Source organism: Trichechus manatus, unplaced genomic scaffold (genome assembly GCF_000243295.1).
Source record: "Trichechus manatus latirostris isolate Lorelei unplaced genomic scaffold, TriManLat1.0 scaffold00054, whole genome shotgun sequence".
Lineage (NCBI taxonomy): Eukaryota > Metazoa > Chordata > Mammalia > Sirenia > Trichechidae > Trichechus > Trichechus manatus.
The window spans coordinates 15,104,850-15,132,039 of NW_004443990.1; the positions used below are offsets into that span (position 1 = coordinate 15,104,850).

At 41.8% G+C, this 27,190-nt stretch overlaps 1 protein-coding gene across 2 annotated transcripts in view; it reads left to right on the plus strand.

Annotated features, from left to right (window-relative positions):
• SOCS7 (suppressor of cytokine signaling 7) overlaps positions 1–26,929 on the plus strand; it is a 39,749-nt gene extending 12,820 nt beyond the window's left edge. For both annotated transcript variants that reach the window (XM_004378004.3, XM_004378005.2), the window contains 4 exons: positions 3,184–3,312; positions 17,910–18,045; positions 18,466–18,616; positions 21,939–26,929. In XM_004378004.3, the coding sequence (XP_004378061.1) occupies positions 3,184–3,312; positions 17,910–18,045; positions 18,466–18,586 (386 nt within the window). In that variant the 3' untranslated portion in view covers positions 18,587–18,616; positions 21,939–26,929. The remainder of the gene's footprint in view (positions 1–3,183; positions 3,313–17,909; positions 18,046–18,465; positions 18,617–21,938) is intronic.
• Positions 26,930–27,190: the final 261 nt, after the last annotated feature.

Genomic DNA, 27,190 nt, shown 5'->3' on the forward strand with positions numbered 1-27,190 from the left:
ATTTACAGATTGGTTAGGTCCTTGGTTGTGTGTGCCCAGGGATCAGATGGGGGCCTATAGCTGAGTATGTTGGTTCTTTTCCCTTTGACGTCTCTAATATTTGAGTGCCTGAGAATGACTTCAGGAGCTTGTCAGACTTCAGGGCCTCACTGAGGATTTGTACCAGATATGTTCTTTCCTTTCTTAGTTTTTTTATACTTTAATTGTGTGAATATGTTCTATACATGTGTATAGAATAGAAATTAAAAGTTGTTTTTTATTAGTCCACCGATTTCACTCCCTACCCTACAGGTAGTTGTTGTTAGCAATTAGGTGTTTATCCTTCTAGACATTTTTCTTCATTTACGTATAAAAGCAATTCTGTGTGTGTGTGGTTTTACAAAGGATCATAGAATATAATTGGCTAAATTGTCTGGGAGAACTTTCCTTTTAAGCTCATTTTAACCTACCTCATTCTTTTTCATTACTACAAAATAATGTTATGAATATGCTGTTATTTAACTCTTCTGTTGTCAACAAACATTTAGAGTTATCTCCAGTTATTCTCTTATAAATAAAGTTACAGTGAATGTTCTCTTTATGCCTCCTTATTCACATGCAGAAATGTTTCTCTAAGACATCTGGAAGTAGAATTTCTGGGTGATAAGGAATGCATATCTAAAGCTGATAGATGTTGCCAGTTTGCCTTCCAAAATACTACCAATTACATTCTCACCAATAGTGAATGAGAGTACCTGTTTCTTCACTCCCTTATCCAACCCTAGATATTATTAATCTTTTAAATTTATGCCACACCTGATGGGTTAAAATACTTTTTTGTTTTAATTTGCACTTCTTGGATTTTAGTGAGTTTAAGCATCTTTTCTTATGTATTTCTTCTTCTGTAAATTGCCTATACCTGTTTTTCTGTTGGATCTTTTTCATGTTGATGTATATAGCTCTTTATTCTGGTTATTAGTCCTATACTAGATATCTGCTCATCTATTAACTTTATTATGGCTTCTTTGTCACATAGAGGGCTTTAATTTTAAGTAATCATAGCTGCCTTTTTTGACCTCAGAGTTTTGACTTGTTTTAAGAAATCTTCTTCCCCCATCTTTGCCTTTCTCTACCTTTGCTCACTTCTTCACAGGAATAATTCAAAGGATTGGAGCTATGAATAGGGAGAAAAATCTCAGACTCAATTGAATGTTGATACCGGTGTTGGTTTCAATCACTGGAAGATATACTGGAGGAGGTAGGAAAGGGAGAGTAAGGGCCCCATTTAAAAGTATTCTTCTAAATAGGAGGACCTGAACAAGGTCAAAGAAGTTTCTCAGAACAGAGCCAGTAAAACTCTTGGTAGAAGGAAGAGACAACCTAGGATCATTAGACAAATTCTCCCAAGCTTTGGTCTTAACTAAGCTTACTATCTAGAGATACTTTCTGTCAAACCATGTACATAAAGAGAAGAATTTAGTTTTGATGCTGTGACTGTTCTGTTCTGAATATCTTTGCCTCATAGTCACATCAAGTCTTCCTGCCAGGCATCATGGTGATGATAATTTCCTTTTTTGGTCAGCTTTATAGTCTTTTAGGAAATATTTATTGGAACCTTGAGAATTTGTGGGATCAATGTGCTTTAGACTGTCTACTGTCCTCCTTGGTGGTACCTCCTCCTTTGTGGTCAGATGATGTTTAATGTTCTAGCCATGTCTAGTAGCTGACTTGTTGAACATAGCTCCCTGGATTGATTTTGCATCGGAGCAGTCTCTACTTGACTGGGATCAGAAACTTGTGATGGTCATTGTTAGTAGGGCTGGGTAATACATCCTTGGTCAAAATACCTGCATATGTTACAAATTTTTAAAACGTGTAGAGAACATTGGGGAGTTTCAGGGACTCACCCCTACCATCCCTTACACTCTTCCTGCATATGTCCAACCTTAAATGAGCTATAGGAGACATGAATTATAAATAAGAACCTCTGTCATGCTTTTCTCAGGTTCTGCCGTGTCTTCCCTGCTGTCAGCCATGTGCTGCTAGATATGCTTGCATTTGCTCTTCTTGTGAGGCAGGAAGTAGCTGTTGAGGTCAGCAAAGCTTTGCCCATAGTTTCATCTGCCCCCACCTCTTACACAGAGAAATGCATGAAAGGAAAGATCCTGGAATTAATTAGATAACTGTAGGGTGGTTTGCTGCCTATTTTCCTGTTGTTCCTAAAAACAAAAAACAAAAATGGAAAACCAAACATTAAAATGACTGGCCATGGGAATGATGAATAAATGCTTGACCTTTAGGTTCCTGATAGGTGAGATGCCAGGAATGAGAACTCTTTCAAATGGTTTTCTAGTTACTTCTTGTTCAAGGGGGCTTTTCTTCTTTGAATAAATGGAATTTTTAATAGAAGCCTTGTGGGTCTTTCAGTTGCCAGTTTGCAATGGAACATTTGTCTTCATCTTTTTAAGTGAGTCTGTAAAAGTAACTAGAGAGACACAAATCTGCAATTCTCTTGAGCAATTAGTATCCCTTTTTAGTATGTCTTTGTGGGTGGTTCCTTTGGATCTAGTGCTTTAGTTTTTTTTTTCCTTGTTTTGTTTTTTTAAGTCACGGGGATTCAGATTCTCTTTTGGCTTTGGGACACTAAAGTTTGGGATAGAATCTTTGTGATGTGTTGGGGTATGGAATTTTAGAAGCTAAAGAAGGAAAGACTCAGAATTTGATTTTCTGTGCCTGACACACACGTGAATGAGTGAGACCCACAAATCTGCTCTTGTTGTCTTTCCTTGACTATTCCGTGAATAGTTGAAGACTACGTAGATCTTCTTGAGGGGGATGTCATTTAAACTTGCTTTGGCTATGAATCTTTTCTTATGGTCTTTATAGGAAACCTCAGAGTCTGTGATTTAAGGATTAATGTTTATACTTGAAGTACTTTTTATATCTTTTTTATGACTTGAATGTATTATTTACTTGTTTAATAAAAATCTTATAAGACCTAATTTATGTCTTACTAAAGGCAACATCTCTCTTCCCATTAATGTGGGATCAAACAGGAGCAGGTGGCTTCAGGGACCTCTGTCTGACTCAGCTTATCCACAAACTACCTTCCCAAAAGTGAGGATTGTTAAAATGTTTAGACCAGCCTCATAGACCTTTCTAAAGTAAGGTTTACATTTTTGCCTCTTAATCTTCCAATGGCAGGAACCTTCAGCCTGTGGTGCCACCCTAAGTTTGAGGATCGCTGTCAATCAGTGGTAGAGTTCATTAAGAGGGCCATCATGCACTCCAAGAATGGGAAGTTTCTCTATTTCTTGAGATCCAGGGTTCCAGGTAAGGCTGTAGTTATATTAATAACTTACTTTGGTATGATCTTGTACAGTAGCAAAATGCCAACCAAAAAAAAGTAACAAAAGAAAACAAAAAAGCCACACTTAACGTTTGAAGCTATTTTTCCTGGCTGTTATAGCAACTACTTTTCTGAGAGTCACACGGTCAGTCCCCGTCTTTGTACATTAATATCCTTCAACATATTAAATAGGAGTCTTTGTTTATCTGACCACATAAATGAGAAAACTGACCCCACCTCTGATGTCCAAGCATCATGTGAACATTGGACACTCAGAGGTGTTTTTTTTTTGTCCCTGTTTTTTTTGGTCCTTAAGTGGGAACCAGAGAGTTGAGGGCCCTAAGGTCAATTCTGCGAGGACAGGGAAGGTAAAAGAGTGTGTATTAGAATGGCAGTGATGGGTGTCAAGGAGGCTGACTTGCAGCCTGTTAGGAACTATCTGCTGTGGGTGTGGTCCATGTCATATGAAACATACTGTTTGAGAGCAGATACTTTTTGTTGATCTCGTCACCCTACCAGTGTTGACTACAAAGACTTCTGTCCATTTGGGCGCACTGGGCGATTCCCATCCCTGCTGCTGTGGTCATCTGGTCTTCCTGCCCACTAAGTGGGGAGCTATCTGTATCGTCTCTGTTGAAGGGAAAGAGGAGATGGTTTGGACAAACCTGCTTTTATAATGTTGGGAAAAGAAAAATAATGACAAGCACAATAATGTGAGGAATTTGTAAGATACAAAAGAACATAAAATGAGAACTTCATGCTTTCTCATTGAATCAGATTAAGGTTCTTAAACAGGGTGCCAAGAAATTGCTCTAAAAAGTAGAAGTTGCAGGGGAGCCTCAGGCAGAACATTGGTAACAGGATTGAGCCAGGTTACAGGAATGTTTTTTATAATCTTGGTGATTTAAATAAGGCATGACAGGGTGTGAACTGTATTAATTCTCACTTCATTTAGTATTTGCTCGGTGCTGTCAACACGGTTGGGTCTTATGCAGTTGACTTGGTTAAAGGGAAAAGTTAGAATTCTTCCTTATAGGAATTGCCTCTACTTAGCAATTTTTAAAGTTGTTTTTTTTTTTTTTTTAACATTTATCAAAGGTAATCTGTGATATTGAATATCACAAATAACTCACATCTCTGCCCTCAGAGAGCTCACAGCCTCAAAGAAGGGACAGTTAGGAGACGAAAGGCAAGAGAACATGTTAAATTAAGTACAAGGCACGGTGGTGATCGACAAGGGAAAGGTAATCAACTCTGCTTGTGGGTGAGCTGGAGATCTCAGAGGGTTCTTGACTCGAGAGCACCTGTCTACTTATAGAGTACCAAGGGACTTCATGGAATCTCAGTGAATTAAGGTACAGCTCACTTTATCCATAAATACTTATTGAGTGCCTATAATATATCTAGCTCTGCCTGCAGATACTAAGGTTCTTAACATTGCATTAAGGGCTAGAGCTTGTAATAAAGCAAAAAAAGAAACAATTGTCAAATTGATTCTTACCCATGGCGAGCCCATGTGTGTCAGAGTAGAACTGCACTCCTTACGGTTTTCAGTGTCTCTGATCTTTTGGTAATAGATCACCAGGCCTTCCTTATGAGGCTTCTCTGGGTAGATTCAAACTGCCAACCTTTGGTTAGTAGCCATACTACTAACAATATTATTAATATCACACACAAGTAAAATTTTGCTGAAGATCCATTCAAAAGCAGTTGCAGCAGTACATCAACAGGGAGCTGCCAGAAATTCAAGCTGGATTCAAGAGGACGTGGAACAAGGGATATCAATGCTGATGTCAGATGGATTTTGGCTGAAAACAGGGAATACCAGAAGATATTTACCTGTGTTCTGTTGACTGTGCAAAAGCACTCGACTGTGTGGATCATAACAAAGTATGGATAACATTGTGAAGAATGGGTATTCCAAAGCACTTAATTTGTGCTCATGAGGAACCTGTGCATAGGCCAAGAGGCAGTCATTCGAACAGAACAAGGGGATACTGTGTGGTTTTAAAGTCAGGAAAGGTGTGGGTCAGGATTGTATCCTTTCACCCTACCTATTCACTCTGTATGCTGAGCAAATAATCCGAGAAGCTGGAATATATGAAGAAGAATGGGGCATCAGGATTGGAGGAACACTCATTAACAACCTGAGATATGCAGATGACACAACCTTGCTTGCTGAAAGTGAAGAAGACTTGAAGCAGTTACTGATGAAGATCAAAGATCACAGCCTTCAGGATGGATTACACCTCAACATAAAGAAAACAAAATTCCTCACAACTGGAGCAATAAACAACATTATGATAAATGGAGGAAATACTGATGTTGTCAAGGATGTCATTTTACTTGGATCCACAATCAACACCCATGTTAGCAGTAGTCAGGAAATCAGATGACCCATTGCATTGGGCAATTCTGCTGCAAAAGACCTCTTTAAAGTGTTAAAAAGCAAAAATGTCACTTTAAGGACTAAAGTGCGTCTGACCCAAGTCAAGCCCTGGTGTCTTGAGTTGCCCCATATACATGCGAAAGCTGGACAACAAGTAACAAAGACCGAAGAGTCGATGCCTTCGAATTATGGTGTTGGCTGAGAATATTGAATATACCATGGACTGCAAGAAGAACGAACAAATCTGTCTTGGAAGAAGTACAGCCAAAATGCTCCTTAGAAGCAAGAATGGCGAGACTTTGTCTCACATACTTTGGACATGTTATCAGTAGGGACCAGTCCCTGGAGATTTTACCATTGTTTGCTGCCTTTCTTTGCTTATCATAAAGGTCTAGGCATGATATGAGGTTTATTTAAGGAGAGAGGATTGGAGTGAGGAGGTAGAGTTATTAGCATTTAGGTTGAGCTGTATGAATCTCCACCAGGGATTTTAACTCAGATTCTAAAAGGCTCCTGTATGTTCATGCTTTGGGATAATGATAATTGTTGAAGGACACTTGAGTTCTGGCTCCAATAGTGTCAAAGATTTTGTGCTAAACCATTCACATTCTCTTTTTTGATATTGCTGTCTGGTGTTAGAGGTTCGGTTTATAACTGAAATGAGACCAGCCTGAGATGTAATCAGTGAACTCAGATTTGTTAGAACCATGCACCAGTATTATAATGAGAAGGGTTACAGGGGAAATCAAAGTCAGGCACCATCATTTTTACCAAGGACCCCTCGCCCAGATGCTAATTCTTCTATTTATCCTAATTACTTTCCTTCTGCTCCTTATTTGACACCATCCAGGAGCCCTGGTGGTGAAGTGGTTAAGAGCTCAGGCTGCTAATGAAAAAGCGGCAGTTCGAATCCACCAGCTGCTCCTTGGAAACCCTATGGGGCAGTTCTACTCTGTCCTATAGGGTCGCTATGAGTCAGAATTGACTCGACGGCACACAGCAACAACAACAGAACTTTGTCACTAGTCCTAGCTTTGCTATTCCTGTGATCCCTGGCGTCCCTTAATACCAGTCTTGATGCCCTGCTAGTGTAGTGCATCCAGCTTTGGGATTTGAGCCAGAAACACCTGACTTTGTATCCTCAACTCACTGTACCTCAGTTTCTTAATCTATTTGAAAGAAAAAAGATTGTAATGTCCCCTCGAAGGGTTTTATAAGGATTAAATGTAATAACAACTGGCCCCTTGTAGGGATTCAGCAGCAACAGTTATCATCCCATCCTTGCTGTGGCTGCGTGGAGGATCAGAGCCTACCGTTTGCAGCCCCCTCTAGCAGATCTTTACGACTGCATGATGTATGTGTGCAAACCAAACTTTTGGCTTATTTTCTTCTTTATTAGCTAAGTGTACAGAATAGTGTAATAAACCCCGTGTACCCATCACCCAGGGTCTCTGGGTGGCGCAAATGGTTTGCACTTTACTACTAACAAAAGGTTGGTAGTTCAGACCCGCTCAGTGGCACTGTGGAAGAAAGGACTGGCGATCTGCTTTGGTAAGATTACAGCCACAAAAACCCTACGGAGCTCAGGTCTAATCTGTAACACATGGGGTTGCCATGAGTCAGAATTGACTCAAAGGCAACGGGTGTGGTTTTTGGTTTACCCATCACCTAGCCTCAACAACCATCAACCCATGACCAGTTGTCTTAGTCATCTAGTGCTGCTTTAACAGAAATACCACAGGGGATGGCTTTAACAAAGAGAAGTTTATTCTCTCACAGTCCAGTAGGCTACAAGTCCAAATTCAGGGCGTCAGCTCCAAGGGAACACTGTCTCTGTTAGCTCTGGAGGAAGGTCCGTGTCATCAATCTTCTCTTGGTCTGGGAGCTTCTCTGTGCAGTAACCTCAGGTCCAAATGACGCACTGTGCTCCCGGCACTGCCTCCTTGGTGGTATGAGGTTCCCATGTGTCTCTGTTTGCTTCTCTCTTTTATATCTCAAAAGAGATTGGATTAAGACGCTATCCAATCTTGTAGGCGTCATCAGTATAACCTCATCATAGTGTTAGAGTTTACAACACATAAGGAAATCACAGTAGATTACACAATCTTACAATACTAGGAATCATGACCCAGCCAAGTTGACAGATATTTTTCAGGGACACAGTTCAATCCATGACACCACTCCTGCCCTGTCCACACACCTATCCACCTCCTCGTTGTGTATTATTATTTGTTTAAATAAACTTAAAATTGAAATACAACACACATAAAAATTATAATCAATTATTTTGTATAGCCCTTATTATTTTGGAGAAAATCTGTATATTATCTGAAGATATTACAGTATGTTTCTCTGAAAGATAATGACTTTTTTAAAAATAAACTTTTTATTTTAAAATGCTTTTAGATTTACAGAAAAATTGTACTGTAGCACAGAGAGTTCCCATACACCATAGCCCAGTTTCCCCCATTGTTGACATCTTACATTAGTGTGGTACATATGTCACAGTTAATGAACCAACATTGATACATTATTATTAAGTAAAATCTGTGCTTTATTCATACTTCCTTGCTTCTTAACTGATGTCCCTTCTGTGTTCCAGGATACCATCTAGGACACCACATTACATTTAGTCATTATGTCTCTTTAGGCCCCTCTTGGCTCTGACAGTTAAATAGTAACTTTTTAAAAAAATGTATTCACAATATCATTTCACACATAAAAAATTAACGGTGATTCTTCAATATCATCACATATCTGGTCTACATTTACATTTCCAATTGTCTTATGAATGTTATAATTTTTATTTTCAGATAATTTTAGACTTACAGAAAATTGCAAAAATAGTACAGAGTTCCTGTATATCTTTCACCCAGCTTCCCCTAATGTTAACCTCTTACATTCCAAACCTGTTGCTGTTGAGTTGATTCTGACTCATAGTGACCCTATGGGACAGAGAACTGCCCCCTACGGTTTCCAAGGAGCAGCTGGTGGATTCAAACTGCCGACCTTATTAAAACTAAGAAATTTACATTAGTACACCACCTATTAACTACAGACCTTATTTGGATTTTTCCAGTCTTCCACTAATGTCCTTTTTTGTTCCAGGATCTATTCCAGGATCCCACATTTCTTTAGCCGTCACGTCTCCTTAGTCTCTTGCAGTCTGTGACAGTTCATCAGTCTTCCTTGGTCTTTCATGATATTGACAGTTTTGAAGAGTATTGATCAGCTGTTTTGTAGAATGTTCCTCAATTTAGGTTTGTCTGATTATTTTTCTTAGATTGAAGTTACACATTATTGGGAGAATATCACAGAAATGATGTGCCCTTGTGTAATAGGGTAGTAGCAGAAGTCCTCTAACTTCTGTGGGGATGATGAGAATCACATCAGCACAGAGTTGATTCCTGTGAAGTGGAGGTCACACATACCTTCACTCTCTTTAACTTCTTTACCATTTCTGACACCAGCTGTACTCCCCACACCCCTCCACACACGCACAGCACTCTCTACTTTGCTAGGTTCGGTAATTCATTGCAATGGACACACAGAACTGACCGTACTTAGAGTTAAGTGGTTTATTAGTGAAGTGACAGCGTACGACTCGGGATCAGCATGTAGGCAAAGTCTGAAAGGCTTCCCCGAAGTGGAGAGCACATCCCTCTCTTCTTCAGTGCAGGACAGCTGTCTCAGCTCCTCTTGGCCATGCAAGCAGGCAGGCCCTTCTCTCTGCCATGAACCACCCCCCTCAGCTCCCTTAGGACAGGCCTCCTCTTGGCTGTGCATGCCCCCTCTCAGCTGTGCACCCCTGCTTTCAGCCCCCTCAGGGCAGGCCTCCTCTTGGCTGAGTATGCCCCCTGTAAGCCATGCAGACCTCTCTGCCTTCAACCTCCTTGTCGCTGGCCTCTCTACTGCTAGCTGACCCAGCTCATAGCCAGTGTAGCGGCTTTGTTCAGCTCTCTTAGCTGCATTCCTAGCAGCAAGTTTCTGTGGTTACCACCGTCCCTGCCACAGGGCCCCTTCTGGGCCTGTGACTGCTGAGTTTGCTGCAGGGCTGCTTCCAGACCTCTTGCTGTCTTTAGTGTTATAGGCCTTGACCTGTGTTACAGCTCTTTTAGGAGGTTCCTCACCTCCTTGCCCTCTGCTGCTTCTCTCTTCTTGCTTCTCTTGCCTTCTCTCCTTTTCTGAAACCTCTGTGGGGTTGGCTGCATATGTAAGCAAACTCCTTGTCAATTTGAAGGCATGGCCTCCCAGCAGGGCCGAACTGAACAACCCCCTCAGTGGACCATAGTCACTTCATTTGCATAGTCTATAGTATATTGAACCAGTCCCTGCAAGGTACGTAAGATAGACCAATCACAGGGCAGGCTGCAGCCCAGAGCCAGACAAAAAGTATCAAACCATTAAGTTGTTTAGAGCTTACCCAGCAAATATCAATCAACCTGAACAAAAGTTAACAAACCCTCTGAGGCAGAAAAGGAGAGCAAAGGTAACGCCTTAGGGTTTATGGGGAAAATCTCTCAAGCTGTTTTTCCAAAGAGCCAAGGCAAAAGGCCACATAAAGGAGCTCATTTTACCATACCGTGTTAGTGCATTATATCAGGAGGTACATGATGCCAATGGCTTATTATTGGTAATATTAACCTTGATCACTTTGTTAAGTTGGTATTTTTTTTTTTTTAATTGTACTTCAGGTGAAGGCTTACAGAACAAATAGTTTCTCATGAAACATAAAACATACTGTTTTATGACATTGGTTAACAACCCCACAACATGTAAATCCTCTCCCTTCTCGACCTTTTTTTTTTTTTTGGGAAACTATACATAGCCAAAGATACATCATTTCAAAAATTTCTACATGCGCTGTTCAGTGACATTGACTTCGCTCTTCCAATTGTGCTGCTATTCTCACTTTAGATGAAGGCTTACAGAATAAAATAGTTTCTCATTTAACAGTTGGTATACATGTTGCCCTATGACAATGGTTAACAGCCTCACAACACATCAACACTATCCTTACTCAACCTTGGGTTCCCTATCACCAGCTTCCCTGTCCCCTTCTGCCTTCTGGCCCTTGTCCCTGGACTGCTGTACCTCGTTAGTCCCGTTTGGTTTTACGGGGCTGTCCACTCCCAGGCTGAACGGTGAACCTTGGAAATGACTTCACCACTGAGCTAAAAGGGTGTCTGGGGGCCATAGTCTTGGGGTTTCTCCAGTCTCCTTTAGGCCAGTATATCTGGTCTTTTTTTTTGTGAGTTAGAATTATGTTCTACATCCTTCTCCAGCTCTGTCCAGAACTCTCTATTGTGATCCTGGTCAGAGCAGTCAGTGGTGGTAGCCGGGCACCATCTAGCTGTACTGGACTCAGTTTGGTGGAGGCCTTGGTAACTGTGGTCCATTAGTCCTTTGGACTAATCTTTTCCTTGTATCCTGTTCTCTTCATTCTCCCTTGCTCCCGAAGGGATGAGACCAGCGGAGTATCTTAGATGGCTGCTCACAGGCTTTTAAGACCCCAGACGCTACTCACCAAGGTAGAATGTAGAACATTGTCTTTATAAACTGTGTTATGCCAATTGAGCTAGATGTTCCCCGAGACCATGGTCCCAACAGCCCTCCACCCAGCAATTCAGTCCCTCAGGGAGTTTGGATGTGTCTATGGAGCTTCCATGACCTTTCCTTGTACAAGTCGTGCTGGTTTCCCCAGTATTGTGTACTGTCTCACCCTTCACCCACGATGCCACTTATCTGTCACCTATTGTTAAGTTGGTATCTTAACCAAAAAACAGATTTTTTGAACTGGGATTAAAATAGCATCTGTATATGGCAGTTGGTTAATGTATCTTACTCTCTTTTTTAACAGATTTCTCCTTCCATCTTTTTTCCATGTAAATGCTTTATTCTTTTCCTTTATTTAGCAGTTTTTAAGATAATGGTTGGTTACTTATCATCCTTTGAAGATGACCATTAAAGAAAATAATAATATTATGAACTCATGGAATTAAACATGTTTGATAAGTTTCAATCCATTGCAGTTATTATCATTGTTGTAATTATTTTTCCATCTTTGGCCAGTGGAAACCTCTTTATGTTAGTGTGTTTTTTCTATTTTCTTTTTTCTAATATAACAGCTTTATTGAGATTCACATACCATGCAATTCACCCATTTAAAGTGTACAGTTCACTGGTATTTGGTATATTCACAGAGTTGTACTGTAATTATGACAGTCAATTTTAGAACATTTGCATTACCCCAAAATGATACTCCATACCATTAGCAGTCATTCTCCATTCACCCATCCCCATAGCCCTTGGCAACCACTAATCTACTTTCTGTCTCTATGCATTTACTTGTTCTAGGCATTTTGTGTAAATGGAATAGTACAATATGTGGCCTTTTGTGTCTGGTTTCTTTCACTTAGTATGTTTTTCAAGGTTCATCCATGTTGTAGCACGTATCTAGCATGTATCAGTACACCATTCCTTTTATGGCTGAATAATATTCCATTGTATAGATACACCACATTTTGTTTATTTATTTATCAGTTACTGGACATTTGGGTTTTTTCTCACTTTTTGGCTATTATGAGTAACGCTGCTATGAATATTCATGTGCAGGTTTTTGTATGAACGTATACTTTCAGTTCTCTTCAAAGAGGAAAGAACAGTCTTTTCTTGGTGCTAGGACAATTAGAAAAGACTATTCTTTCCTCATTGACTTGTCTTGATTATTAGTTTTAATATGTATTTCTTTTTAAGTTGTAAAAATAATACCGATGTAGTCAAAAGGCCAAACAGCACACAAGGGTACATAAGGAAAGCTGAGTCTTCTACTCTCCCATCCCTACTCCCACTCCCCAAAAAGATGTATTGTCAATAATTTGTTACATTGTATAGTTTTTCTTAAACTATTTTAAACTGAAAAGTGGCGTAGGGTATTAAGAAATAGTACTTCACTGTTAGCTGAAAACTTCCCTGATCCTTCTTGATCTTTTAAGTTATTTTTTCTTCCTGAAGGACTACATATAACATCATTAAAGTGCCATAGTTTATTTCCTTTATACTTACATTTCTAAGAAAATGAGACCCTTGGTTGTGAAGTGGATATGATTCCTGATCTGATTCTGGTCTCAGGGAACAGTTTGGTGTAGCAGAAAGAGCTGGGTGCTCAGGCCTGGAGAAGACTCTTAACCTCTCACCCAGTCCTTGGCTGGGGAAGAGAAACATAGTGAAGTGGCTTGGCCATGTGCTGAGGACCCCTGACATGAGGACCAGGGGAAGGTTGCTGATGATTGCTGTTCCACCTCACCTTCAGCCTTTCAGCTGTACTGGTGTCTTGTCTTAGATTTCTTTCCATTTCTAACCTTTTCTGTTAGCATATTCTAGATACAAGAGCTCGAATAGTTTGCTGTGTCTGGGAGCAAACAGTAAATGGTCAGGTTGACACCAGGCAATATCAGAGAATTGTCAGGTTTCCAACTGCTTTTGTGAACCTCAAGGCTAAAAGTAACAATTAAATAGGCAAGTATATATGGTCATTAAAATTCAAGTAGGCAGACAGTCAGATAATTGTATGCTGCTCATTATCCCCATCTCTTTAACTACAAGTCCTATAGCACTGTGTCTTTGGGAATAAATAATTAGATACATAAATTAGTTTTATCTCTGAAACATCATGTTGACTTTAGCAATATCACCCCCAAAAGCTTACTGTTGCCATAGTTTAATTTACTAGGGAATATTTTAAAAACCTGTGAGGGAAAGGGTAAATTCAAAGAAACATTTGAGCCAAAATCATTTTTTTTTAAACCATTTGAGTTTAAATATATTCAAGAGAGAAATCTGTGTGTGAGTTCTCTTTTTTCTTTTTTAATGGTGTGTGAGTGGAAGATGAACTGTGTGGGGTGGCGGGGGGCTGTAGTCTTCAAAATATGTCTTCGACTTGAAGGGGGTGGATATTGGAGGGAGGTCACTAGGAGAGGCTGGTCAGGAATCAGGGTGCTGTGACTTCCTGGCCAATCCCCCAGACATTCAGAGCAGGGCTGGGTGCTCTGCGGAGACTCCCCAGTGAGTCTCCCTAAGAGGTTCCCTGGGCTATCACAGAGCCCCCAGTCAGTCTTCCTCAGACGGAGCAGGTGTTCATGTCAGGCTAGCTTTATTGATTCTGTGCCATGAGCAAGTTCACTAAGCCCAGTGGACCTCAGCTTCTTCATATGCAAAATGGGAATAATGATAGTATCTGTCTCAAAGTATAGTTTTGAAGATTAAATGAGTAAGTGCTTTTAAGGTAAACTCACTTGTTTAGTAACAGTACAATATGTATTTCACATTTATTTGTTTATTTGGAGAAAGTTAGTTTCAGTGATCATGAAGAGGTTTTGGGAGGCGGTCTGTAGTTTTAATTTTTCCTTCTCACACCATAAAATTAAACTGTTTGATATTAAACTCCGTAGATATTTTATTTTCCAACAAACTGTTAACAGACTTTCTTTTTTAATTTTTTTTTTTGTGTGTGTGATAAAATACATACTACGTCCATAAAATTTAGCATTGTAACCATTTTTGAGTATATGATTCAGTGACGTTAAGGACATTCACAATGTTATGTAACTATCGCTACTGTCTATTTCCAGATCTTTTTTATCAAACCAAAGAGAAACTCTAATCCATAAAACAGTAGCTTCCCATTACTTCCCTTTCCCAGCTCCTGGTAACTTGTATTTTACTTTTCTGTCTCTATAAATTTGTCTTTCCTGGATACCTTGTCTAAGTGGAATTGTACAATATTTGTCCTTTTGTGTCTGACTTATTTCACTTAGTATGATGTCTTCAGGATTCATCCATGTTGTTGCATGTGTAAGGACTTCATTCCTTTTTGTAGCTGAATAATATTCCAGTGTATGTATATACCACATTTTGTTTATCCATTTGTCTGTCGATGGATATTTTTTTTTCCCCCACCTTTTGGCTGTTGTGAATAATGCTGCTATGAACATTAGTATAAAAATATCTGTTTGAGTCCCTGCTTTCTATTCTTCGGGTGCATACCTATGAGTGGAATTGCTGGGTCATAAGGTAATTCTGTGTTTAACTTTTTTGAGGAGTCACCAATATACTTTCCACAGTGGCAGCACCAATTCGCATACCCACCAGCAAAGGATGAGGGTTCCAATTTCTCAACATCCTCATCAACATTTGTTATTTTCCAATTGTTTGATAATAGCCATCCTAGTAGGTGTTAAGTGATATCTTTTTGTAGTTTTGATTTTCATTTCCCTAGTGACTTAAATCCACCAGCTGCTCCTTGGAAACCCTTTGGGGCAATTCTCCTCTGTCCTATAGGGCCGCTGTGAGTTGGAACCCACTGGACAGCACCTAACAACAAAAGAACAAGTCACTAATGATGTTGAGGATCTTTTCATGTGTTTATTGGCCATTCGTATATCTTCTTTGTCTATTCAACTCCTTTGCCCATTTTTTAATTGGGTTTGTTTTTTTTGTTGTTGAGTTGTAGGAGTTCTTTATATATTCTCAATACTAATCCCTTATCAGATGTATGATTTGCAGTTACTTTCTCCCATTCTTTGAGTTGTCTTTTTACTTACTTGATAGAGTCCTTTGATGCGTAAAAGTTTTAAATTTTGATAAAGTCCAGTTTATCTATTTTTTCTATTATTGCCTGTGCTTTTGGTGTCATATCTAAGAACCTTTGCGACATCCAAGGTCATGAAGTTTTCCCCGTATGTTTTCTTGTAAGAGTCTTAAAGTTTTAGCCCTTAGGGTTAGGTCTTAGATTTATTTTGAGTTGATTTTTATATGTGGTGTACAGAATTTCTTTTGATATAACGATGGCTAAGAAAAGAATTAAAAGATTTTGCAATGCAGATTCTTTCTTAAAACAGTTTGCTTGTTTATTTTCCATAGTCCCTTTGTTTATTGAAACCAGAATGTTCTTTGTTCCCTGGAACCTGTGTCAGTGTTCCTGCCACTCTGGTTGTTCTGTGGCGTTGACTGTTTGGGAGTTGGGACTTTCCAGCACAGAGCCTGCTGATATTGATGAAACATAAGGGTGTGATGCCCCCACTGGGCCTGGCTAGCGTCGGTCAGCAAGCACTTTTGCACTGAGTAGTACTAATTCCAGCTTCCCAAGGTATTACAGTTGCTTTTCTTTTAAAAGCAACATCACCTTTTTTTAAATTTTATTTTGTTGTTGTTATTGAGAATATACACAGCAAAACATACACAAACTCAACTGTTTCTACATGTACAATTCAGTGACATTGATTATATTCTTTGAGTTGTGCAGCCATTCTCACCCTCCTTTTCTGAGTTGTTCCTCCTCCATTAACATAAACTCATTGTCCTCTAAGGTTCCTGTCTAATCTTTTGAGTTGCTGTTGTCAGTTTGATCCTATATAGGTAGTTCTTAAAAGAGCATAATGCTCAAGGCAGACATCTTTTACTAATTATGCTAAACTGATGTTTGGTTTTAAGAAGACTTCAGGGAATATTTTTGGTTTAAGGTTTAAAGATTATCTCAAGGCAATAGTTTCAGTGGTTCGTCCAGCTCCCTTGGCTACAGAAAGTTTAGAGCCCATGATAATTTGAAATTGTATATCTTCTCCCTTTTGATCAGGATTCTTCTATATAATCTTTTGAGCAAAATGTTCAGTAATGGTAGCCAGGCATCATCCAGTTCTTCTGGTCTATGACAAAGGAGGCAGTTGTTCATGGAGGCAATTAGCTACAGATTCCATATCCTCCTCCTATTCCTGATTTCTTCTTCTCTGTTGTGCCAGGCAAATAGAGACCAGTTATCACTATGGATGGCTGCTTGGAAGCTTTTAAGACTCCAGGCACTATGCAGCAAACTAGGAGGTAGAACAGAAGCACTAAACATGTTATAAGGCCAATTAACTGGGATGTCCCATGAAACCATGACCTAGAACCTCCAAACCAAGGAACCAAATCCCATGAGGTTTTTGGTTGTACATAAGCAGCCTCAGCAGCTACTCTTTTTTGGTGGTGTAAATATATCTATCAGACAACTTTTGCCAGTTCAACTTTTTACAGGTGTACAACTTTTTGACAGCAATTACAATAATTGGCTTTGCAACCCTACCCTCAATCAATGCGATTTTCCCATCACCGTTAACTTCCCCCCTTTACTGCTCCCTCCTGCCCCTGGTAACCACTATAAACTTTGGTCTCTGTACATTTGCCTTTTATTGTCTTTTTATATAAGTGATGTCATACAATATTTGTCCCTTTGTGACTGACATTTCATTTAGCATAATGTCTTTAAACTCTATCCATATTGTAGCTTATATCAAGACTTCGTTTCTTCTGCTGGCTGAGTAGTATTCAGTTGTTATGTATATACCCCATTTTGTTTATCCATTCATCTGTTGATGGGCGTTTAGGTTGTTTCCACCTTTTGGCTATTGCAGATAGTGCCGCAGTGAGCGTTGGCGTATAAGTCTCTGCTTAAGTCTCTGCTTTCAAATATTTGTGGTTATACCTAGGATTGGAATTACTGGGTCATATGGTAGTTATATTTTTAGTTTTTTGAGGCTTTTTTTTTTTTCTGTTCCTATAACCCAGCCTAAAATTTTGGAAGTAGGAAGGGGAACAGAGGTGGCTAAACCTGGTTGTCCTGGCATGAAGTAAATGGCAGGAGTCATAGGCTTATAAACTTTGATCCCAGCTGTTGCCTTCTATTCACCAGCTTCTCAGTTGGCGTTTGGTAGAGACCCCTCTAAACAGCCTTTCCTAGATTTCAGTTCAGGATACTGCTACATGTACAGAACAAGTGTCTCCAGTTACCAACAGGGGTGCTTTTGATTCTTGCCCTTCCCTGGGAGCTTCGAGCCTGGGATTGGCCACTTGGCTCCAGATAGTCTCCAGCTTGGCATTATTCATTGGGCTGTTTTGAGGAGGAAGACTCTCAGCTGTTAAGAGTGATGCTAGGGAGGCCCTTGGCAGAGGAGACTAGATTCCTTGAGTGTGAAATATGGTAGTGGTGCTTCTGCAAATGGAAATCAACAGCTCATTGTGGAAGAGGGAGCTTTTGCACAGAACACATATATGAATATAAAAAAGCCCATTTCTCTTCCGTGGATTCTCTTCATATGGGAAGTTGTAGTTAGCTGCATTGTTTCCTCTGAATATTTTCCTTCATTTTCATTCTTGAAGGACTGCCACCAACTCCAGTCCAGCTGCTCTATCCAGTGTCCCGATTCAGCAATGTCAAGTCCCTCCAGCACCTTTGCAGATTCCGGATCCGACAGCTCGTCCGGATAGATCACATCCCGGATCTCCCACTGCCTAAGTACAATGGGCTCATTAGGGTTGGGACGGGGCGGGGGGGTTAGTTGCAAACGTTAGTGAAGCCTGCAAGTCGATTGTACGGCAGAGCTTGGCATAAAATACTTACAGACATCATCTTTTCACTTCTCCTGTGTCTTAGCACCTAACTCCAGAACTGTCATATTGCAGCCAGAAGGGAGAAGGTGTGTGTGTTGCCCTCCCTTCTGCTTCTTTATGGAGAGTGGAGTGGAAGTGGTAAGAGTGAGGGAGACAGAACTATATAATAAGTGAGAAAATGGGATCTTGTTAGGTCAGCTAAGAGTGTTTGGTATGGTCTCAACCATATAAGGCCTGAAGAAGGAAGGGTTGAACAGAGGAGGTATTTCTTTTATAATCTGTATAAATAACACTTTATGTGTGCCCCTCTTTTTTGTTTTCACAGACCTCTGATCACTTACATCCGGAAGTTCTACTACTATGATCCTCAGGAAGAGGTATACCTGTCTCTAAAGGAAGCGCAGCTAATTTCCAAACAGAAGCAAGAGGTGGAGCCCTCCACGTAGCTAGGGGCCCCCTGCTGGTCGACACCAAGGGTATGCTCTTTCTGTCAAGTGAAGTCTCTCTCTGGACGGTTACCATGCATTGAGGTCCTCCCTCCCCACAACCCTCTGTCCCTGTGTGTATACACCCAATCCAGGCATCTGCCTATTGAGGAGAAATCTGATAATAGAGTCCCTAACGGGGCACGTGGAGTCTGTGGGTGGTGCAGACAGTTAAACACTTGACTACTAGGTTAGCAGTTCAAACCACCCAGAGGCATCTCAGAAGACAGGTCTGGTGATCTGCTTCCAAAGGTCACAGACTTGAAAGCGCTATGGAGCAGTTCTGCTCTGCACACATTGGGTCGCCGTGAGTCAGAACTGACTGGACGGCAGTGAACAACAACAGCAACATCGCCTAATTAGGAGAAGGGCAGACAGACGTGAGAGGCCTAAAGAATATTTAGCAAGAAATGTACAAGCTAGTCAGTGGGAAGGAGCCCTGGTGGCACAGTGTTTAAGAGCTCAGCTGCTAACCAAAAGGTCGGCAGTTCGAATCCACCAGCTGCTCCTTGGAAACCCTGTGGGGCAGTTCTAATCTGTTCTATGGGGTTGCTACGAGTAGGCATTGACGCGATGGCACCTAACAACAATAACAACAACAATCACTGGGGGAAGAAAATAAGGATGAGGCACACAAGTATAGCTAAGTGTACAGCCTTCTCTCATACTTAACTTTGGTTGATCTCTCTGGTGCACAAATGATACATAAAGCAGGAAGCCAAAGGGGAAGAAAGCTTCATTAAGGAAAAAGCAAACATGCCTTTAATTGCGGTAGGCGTGCACTTCAGTAAGAGTTCCATCATGTCCCACAACTTGGAATATGGGGATGAGGAAAACAGCCTGCTCTTCTATTTAGAGAGTTCCATTTGGGCCTCTGAAAAGTAAATTGTTTAAGAGAATAAATGAATTAACTATGGAATTCATTTATCTACAAGGCTATTCTCCTATTGCTACGCTGACTGACTTATTTTTTATTTTCCCATAAAATATCTTGGAATGGTAGTTTGTGCACATGAATTCTAATTAGTCTCTGAAATTGCATTAAAGTGAACATTGAAAGGTAGAGGTGAGTAAGGAATGAAATTGCCAGAGAGCTGTGATTTTGGTAGCGCTGGCTACATGCAAGGTCTCACACTGTAGTGATCACCTGCCGATGTGCAGTGACTCCCGTCTTTCCCCTTAGTCTGGAGTATCGTTTTTAAGCTCTGAATATTTCTGCTTCTCTTCTAACCTTCTCTGTTACCCAGTCCCACACACAAAACAAAAGAAAAACAAAAAACGAGCAGTGGCCTTTAGAATGAAAAGGGAGCCTTAGTCTCCTCACCCTCTCTGCTCTCTTCCTAAAGGAAGAGAGTGACTACTGGTGTTTTCTTTAGCCATGGCTAAGGTGAATCTAGCTGTGTGTCTCCTCCTAGCTTTGGAACTCTTTGATCCTGTGCTCTTGGGGGAAGGCTGTGAAGCAGGTTAATAGAGAGTAATAAGAGAAGAAGGAATCAAGAAGAGAAATCAAGAAATGGTAACTCTGGGAGGCTGCAGAGTTTTAACTTAAAGAATCCTGAACTGGTTGCACAATTTCTTACCATATCTTCAGTAATATGCAAATTGTATGCCCTCAGAAGTGACTCCTAACACATCTAAGTGCTACAAAGATTTACGTCTAAGGGGATTTTTCTGCTTGTTGACTTTGCAGTCGAGATTAGGTTGGGAAGGCAGGGGAAAGGAGGTTCATTACCTGACTTTGCCCTTGAAGAGTAGTTAGGATCTCTCCGTTAGAGCGCTGCTTCTTTGAGTGCAGTGCCCTAGGAAGAACCCGATGAACAGGAGCACATTCAGAGAAAGGCCTCAGGACGATTCTGGGATCCAAGCTTCATCATATGGGGAATAAACGAAGGAACTAGAAAATGATTAACCTGGAGCAGGGAAGTTTTAGGGTTTGAGGGGCTTGACAGCTGAAAGAAATATCTGATGGATTTTCCTAAGGACGAACGATTAAACTTAATTCTCTCTGGTTCCAGGGGGTAGGACAAGGACCAAAATGGATGTAAGTTACAAGGAGGTAGGTTAGGTGTCAGTCCAATTTTGGAAGGACATTTTTAACAGAGAGTTCCAAATATGGAAAAGTTTTCCTTAGGAGGTAGTGAGTTCCTCAGTTTTCATTCATTAGGCAGGTATCTATTAAGTACCCAGTGTGCACTGGGAATAGAGTACTGGGCAAGACAGTTAAGGGCCCTGCTCTCATGGAGCTTCCACTCATGTAGGGAGAGAGAAACAGCAAACCTGTAAGTAAATGAATAGGATGATTTCAGTTGGCCATATGTGTTTTGAGGGAAATAAAACTGGGTGAAGTTCAGTGACTAGTGGTGGAGTACTAAAGTTTGGATGTTCAGGAAAGGCCTCTGTGAGGAGGTGACATTTCAGCTGAGATCTTAATATCAAGGAATCAGCGTGAGAGGACCTGGGAGCAGAGCATTGTAAATCGAAAAGCCCTGAGATGGGAAGGGTGTGCTATGATCAGGTCCAGGCTCTGATTTAGTGTTGGAGGCAGTCATGTATTGGCAGAGATTTGAACGGAATTCCCAAGGTCCCTTTTTGCTATGACATCGGGATTATTAGTGGCAAAGAACAAGCATAATGCAGTACTCAATCCTAATTTAGACCCTAGGACACCTTGAACAAAAGGAGGTATCACTTCCCAAAGGAAGGATCTTTAAGGTATGAAATTTGGCCCTTATCACCTCTTGTTGGTCAAGCTGATTTTAATTTGGGAGTTCTGAATGGCCCACTTAGGCCGTGTATGCTATTATCTTGGAATTTCATGTCAGGTTGCAGAGTAAAAGAACAGTGCTTGTCTTAAATCAGAGGGTAGAAGCTATACTGGCCTTTGTGATTATATGTCAACCCTCTTTAGTAGCCAGAAGCTACAGAGACCTAGAGCTGTTTATAGCCAGACTCACATGGGGTTACTTCAGGGGCTTAGTTTCCTTTCTAGTCCTTAGAGCAGGTAGGCCTTAGGGAAGACATGAAAAAAGATAGATGGGAAATTAAGGAGTAAAAAGAAGTTAGACAGTGTGGTAGGATGTATCTGTTAGTCATTTCAGTACCTGTTTTGGCATCTAAGTTGTAGGCTGCTTGGGCTCTTGACAAAGGCTGGGGTCGCATTCCCACCCAGCTACAGTATTTGTGGACTCATTTGACTATCCAGGCTCCATTCTCCTTTTGCACTGTAACTTATCTGCCTTTAGAGACCAGACTGTTCCTTCATTTTGTTTTGGTTCTACTCAGTTGAACAATTGTAATTTCCTTTTTTATCTAGGCATTTGGTTACCAAGCTCCAGTTTTGAAGAGCCGAATGAAGGTGCCATGAAAAGAGGAGCGAGGAAAAACAAGAGGGAATAGGAAGGGTCAGGATTCTCTGTGCAAAGACTTTGGTTCCCCAACACGGCCCTGGGGCTCGGAAGAAGCACACAACCATGTTCTCTGAGCAGGGGCTTCACCTTTCACATCCAGCCCCTGTGGTATCCTGAAACTGGATGAGCTCCTTAGAAAACTGGAAGAAGTCTCAACACTGTTTCTTTTTCAGAATTTTTATTTTTGATATTTCTATTTCTTGATATGGAAAACTCATCTTAAAGGCAGCTGGGGTTTGTGCCCATTGGATTGGAAGTGATGTGAAAGATGAGCAGGTCCGAAGGAGGGAAGGGGAGGAGAGGGGACTGCCAGTTACCATCATTCAGCTGGTGCCAAAGGCAGAGTTAGCATCTTCACCAAGACCTTGACAGAGGGAGGAAGGGGTCAGAGAAGTGCAAAACAAAATGGGGAGTTTCCGAGGGAATGAGAATCTGCTTCTGCGTATATAGCTTCAGCAGCAGTAGGAAAGAAAGGAGGGTGGGTAGTCTCGAATAGACGATTATTGGACAAAATCTGGCAGATGGCCTTTGCTAGGGGAAGTAGTGACTCCACATCCTTTCCTTTTAAAGTTTAGGAACCTAATTTCAGAATCACCTCTATAGAAGCTGTATTTGTTTTGTTTTACTTAATTCCTCAGCTCTGTGACCTCACATTAGCCCTGTTCTTTCCCTGCCTCCAATCCATCCCCCTTCGTGATTTCATCCCTATGGTTTCCGCCAGCTGTCAAGGCAGTCGTTTTTTCTCATCACCAGAGCAGTTCAGAGCTCCAATCATGGGCTGCTAAGGTTAATAGAGCATGCCTGCAGATTCTTAATGGCAAATCGTACCCACAGCTTAGGAGTCAGTGTTACCTCCATCTGTTTGTCAGCTAGCGAGAGAATATGGAGGAAGGTGAAAAATGAAGCTATTGTAGTTGTTCTGTTCCTAGAGAAAGCTCTCCTTCAGTGTCCCAGCCTTAATGGGATTTCTTCAGCTCAGAGGAGGAAAGCATTACATTGCATGCTTTTAGGTTTATCACTGTCGTCCCACTTCTGGGACAGGAGGTAGCAAGGGCGTCTTTATTTTCCTCAGTGATCTTTTTAGCAACCGAGACATTTCCTGAGTCAGAGTCTGTTTGGCCTTCATGCGTTGGGAAATCTGTCAGATGCTGATTTGGAAGTAGTCTGTCTTCCAGAAAGAAGTGGAAGAGGAGAAAGGAAAGCTCCCATGCTTTTCAGTGGTCTTTAATTTTTTTCTGAAGTGGGCCATTGCCAAACCATATAACATTTTGAGTTTTGCTTTCCCACAGAGTTACTCGTGGGAGAGGTTTGCCATTGAGATGTGATAATGGAACTGTTTGGTGTTTATTACTCTTCTGTGGTAGCTGTTCTGTGAGACTGCCTCTTTTGGTTCCCCTCTGCTTATATCTGCCTCATCTCACAAGATAAATAATAATGTCGGGTTTGTGGTTTCCTGATGGTTTGGGGTGAGGCCCCAGTGTCTTTGTAATTACAGGACTGCTTCATCTGGAAAGCATTGACCTTTTGCCTTCTGTCCTGTGTGGAATGACCAACCTTCAGTCTTTGCAGCTGAACAGGGAGGAAAGCTGCATCATGACCTAGCTGTAAAGATGTGCCCCACAAGATGAGCTTTGCAGCATCCGCAGTCCCCCTCTGATTTGTCATGCATACCTCTTTCCTTGGCTTCCATGGTAGCATTAGCCACCTGTTAAGATTGTGATCCCGGAAATTGGCTTAATTTGTAAGTCTCGCCTCTTGAGGATGCAGATAACTTACCATCTTTCAGAAAGTGCCACCCCACTGTGCAGCCTGAAGTTGTGAATCCATTGAGATCCTTTAGGGGCTGATAATGTACCTACCTGAGATCTTTTTTTTCCCATTTCAGCCACTCATTTATTATTACTACTATTTTTTAGTGTATGGTGTTTGCCTGGTTCTGGGCTAGACACAGTGGAAAATACGAGAGGTAGAAGACATGATCTTTGGCCTAAGGGAGCTTTGAGGTGGCTGCCACACATGCAGCAATTGGAGAATGACTCAAGACAGACAGAATCAAGGGCTGTCTTAGAGAAGTTCAGAGTGAGTAAGATCAGGGTAGACCAGATATTCTGAGAAGGCTTTGTTGTGATGCGATTTTGTTTGGGTCTTGAAGGGTGGATAGCATTTGGGTAGGTAGGCCAGGCCATGGTAGTAAGGTGAGAAATACATGAACAATAGCATGGCAGCAGAAATCTGTGTGGCATGTACTGAACAGTACACAGCCCTAAGTTCAAGCAGCATTATTAGAAAACCTGATCTGGACTGAAATTTCCTGGTCATCAGGCAGGTCTGAATGCAGAGGGGTTATGATGGTGAGGTGAACACAAAGCCGAAGTCAGCAGGGTCCTGCCCATCACCAAGGACCTCATTGTTCTCAGCGCAGGCTGTGGAGGGAGGCAGAGCCCCTATACCATGGTACTGGGGGTTTCAATTGGAGAATCCATCACTCAGGTACAAAACCAAACCAACTAAGGAAGCATGACCCGCCCTCCCCACCCAGCTTCTTTCTCCTGGAAGGGTAGTGTTTACTTGTGTCCATACCTGTCTGTTTTAGTCGCAGCCCAGGTTGCAGCTGAATCATTCCTCAGTAGAGTGGACTGCCAATACAGACTAGTGGACCAGGAGATAGTCTCCATCCAGCATCGGGGCTGTGTATGGGGCCTTGTGTGGAACAAGTTAGGAAATGGTGAGGAGGAGGAGATGGTATGGGGCAGTTGTCTGAAGTGCTGACCTGGTCGAAGAGAGTAAACAGAGCCAAGGGAGGAGATACAGCTGGGCCAGCATCCCTCCTCCTGGGCCCGCCCAGCCCTTCCTTTGCCAGTGTTGTGCGGTGCTCATGGATACGCAGTCTACAGAGGGGACACGTCCCTTTTTTTGTTGTATTTTAAAGTTACAAACTGGAAAAAGTTCTCACTTCTAGGGATCCATCATTGATTTCTTAGTTGTGGGCAGTGATGCCAGTACCCTCAGGCAGCCTGGAGAGGGGCTGGGCGTATGTAACCCTCACTTGTTTGTGATTGATCTACTGTCACCTTCCTCAGGACAGGCATGAACCAATGTGAGCTAGCGACAACTATTGCTAAACTTGCTATTACTTGAAATGCGTGTTCTGTGGTGGGAAGCACAGGAGCAGGGAGGGTGGTAGGGGTTTTGACGTGGGGGTCTAGATTAGTGGGTGACAACTGGCTCTTAGGGAGTTGGGTGATTACCTTGGCCTGGTGCCTGCCTGTGCCTAAATATATTGAATGTAACACTGGAATGTGAGCCGGGGCCTGCGACACCCCACCCCGGACTTCTGAGAGGAAAAGCTTGGTAGCTTGCCTCTGTGGGTTCTACTTCCTTCTTGCCTACTTTTCACTTGATTATGTGAACCCCTTATGAAGGTTGGGAATGATGTGGAGATGGCTGCAAACACCCCTACAGTCTACATCCGGGAAGAATTATGGGGTGGAGGTGGTTGGAGTTCCCAGATCCAGGAGAGACTAGAGTAGAGCTAGAAATGCCCTGGGGAGCCAACCTTTTCAGCCAGGGGTGGATTAACCGGCAAGCAAGGCATGGGCTTACATTAAGCAAGGTATGCATGGGCTTACTTATGTTTACTTACTAATCAGTAGTGTACAGTTTTCCATAGGTTTCATCACAGCTTTGATGTGAAAAACAGGTAAAATAGTGCACTACAGATTAGTAGGTAAGCACATGTAAGCCTGTGCATACCTTGCTTACAAGGCTTATCTGTCCCTGTTTTCAGCCGTCACCCTTGGGCCCGCAGAAGAGCGTGAAGGGCTTGCTTGAAGCCCTCTGGTCCCAGCAGGAAGTGGGGATAGGAGGAACTTTTTCTTTAGGTTAGATCTTTTTCTGCTGCCTCTCCTTTAGCTTCTGAGCTCTGTAGTTGGAGAACAAGGCACGGAATACAGCCCTATGGCTACTATAAGGTCTAAAAATCTGTGTGTGTGTCTGTCTGTCCGTCCATCTCTCTTCATGTCTTCATTTGCAGAAGTCTGGACACCAGTTGGGATGTTGAGAGCATCTCCACTGGGAGGAGACCTGAAACTTGTTTTCCACTTTAAAGAGAATGACATGCCCCCTGTCCCTAAGGACATTTTCCCTATGGGAATCCTTGGTTTGGTTTGTGGGAAAGGGGGAAATGGATAAGTGATTTTTATCTCTACTCATCAACACAGCTGTTCTTACACTGAGTTTGTGCTATTGCATACACGTAGCCATCTTTCTTTTCACTGCAGCAGTGTTTATCGGTAGTTCAAAATGATTTATTTGCTCCTGGGGAGTAAAACCTTTTTTTATTAAAAAAAAGAAAAAGGAAAAAAAGAAATCCCTTCCCCGCTATGATAGTTATAGGATTATTGGATCACAAAGCTCAAGAAGGCAAGCTCAAGTCTGCAAGTCCCCATGATAGGTCCTGTTTTGACATTGGAGCCTTCATTCTCAGCACAAAACTACAGGAGGCCTTGAGAAAACTGGAGAGCAAAGTCTTGGGAGGTGTGAGATGGGGTGGGACCTTAGAGACAGAGGCATGGGGACTAAGGTGCGGCAGTTAGAGTAATGAATTGTATTTAAAATATTGATTTTCTAATCTGCCAGGGAAAGACCTTTCTTTACATGCAGATTTCGTATTGTCTTTGTCCTTTTCATTGCTTCTTACCTTCTTGGTAGGCCACCTTTCATCCTTTTCTCTGTGCCCTTTGCCCCAGCCCTCCCCACTCCTCTCTGCCCTTTGCCCCAGCCCTCCCCACTTCCATCTACCTCTGGGAAGCCAGTCCTGCATGCTGAGTTTGTTGACATGCCTTCATTCCCATTTCATCTTGATTTAGAGGGTACTGAAACTGCCCCTTTCCCTCCTCCACCCCCTCCTCCACCCCCTCCTCCACAATGCAGTGAGGCATCAAGGGGCAGGCACAAGGCAGTCAGCTGTGGCGGGAAGACAGGAAGGTCTGTTGCAGCTGGACTGCGATCATTGTTGCTCCTGGAGATAAAGTGTAAGGAAAATTTAAGACACGCTTCACAAGAATCCAGGACAATCACAAAACGCACAGCCGCGCACAGAGCTGGCTCTTAGCTCCCTAACCAGCTCAGGCGGAGCAGGAAGGCTGGTCCAACTACT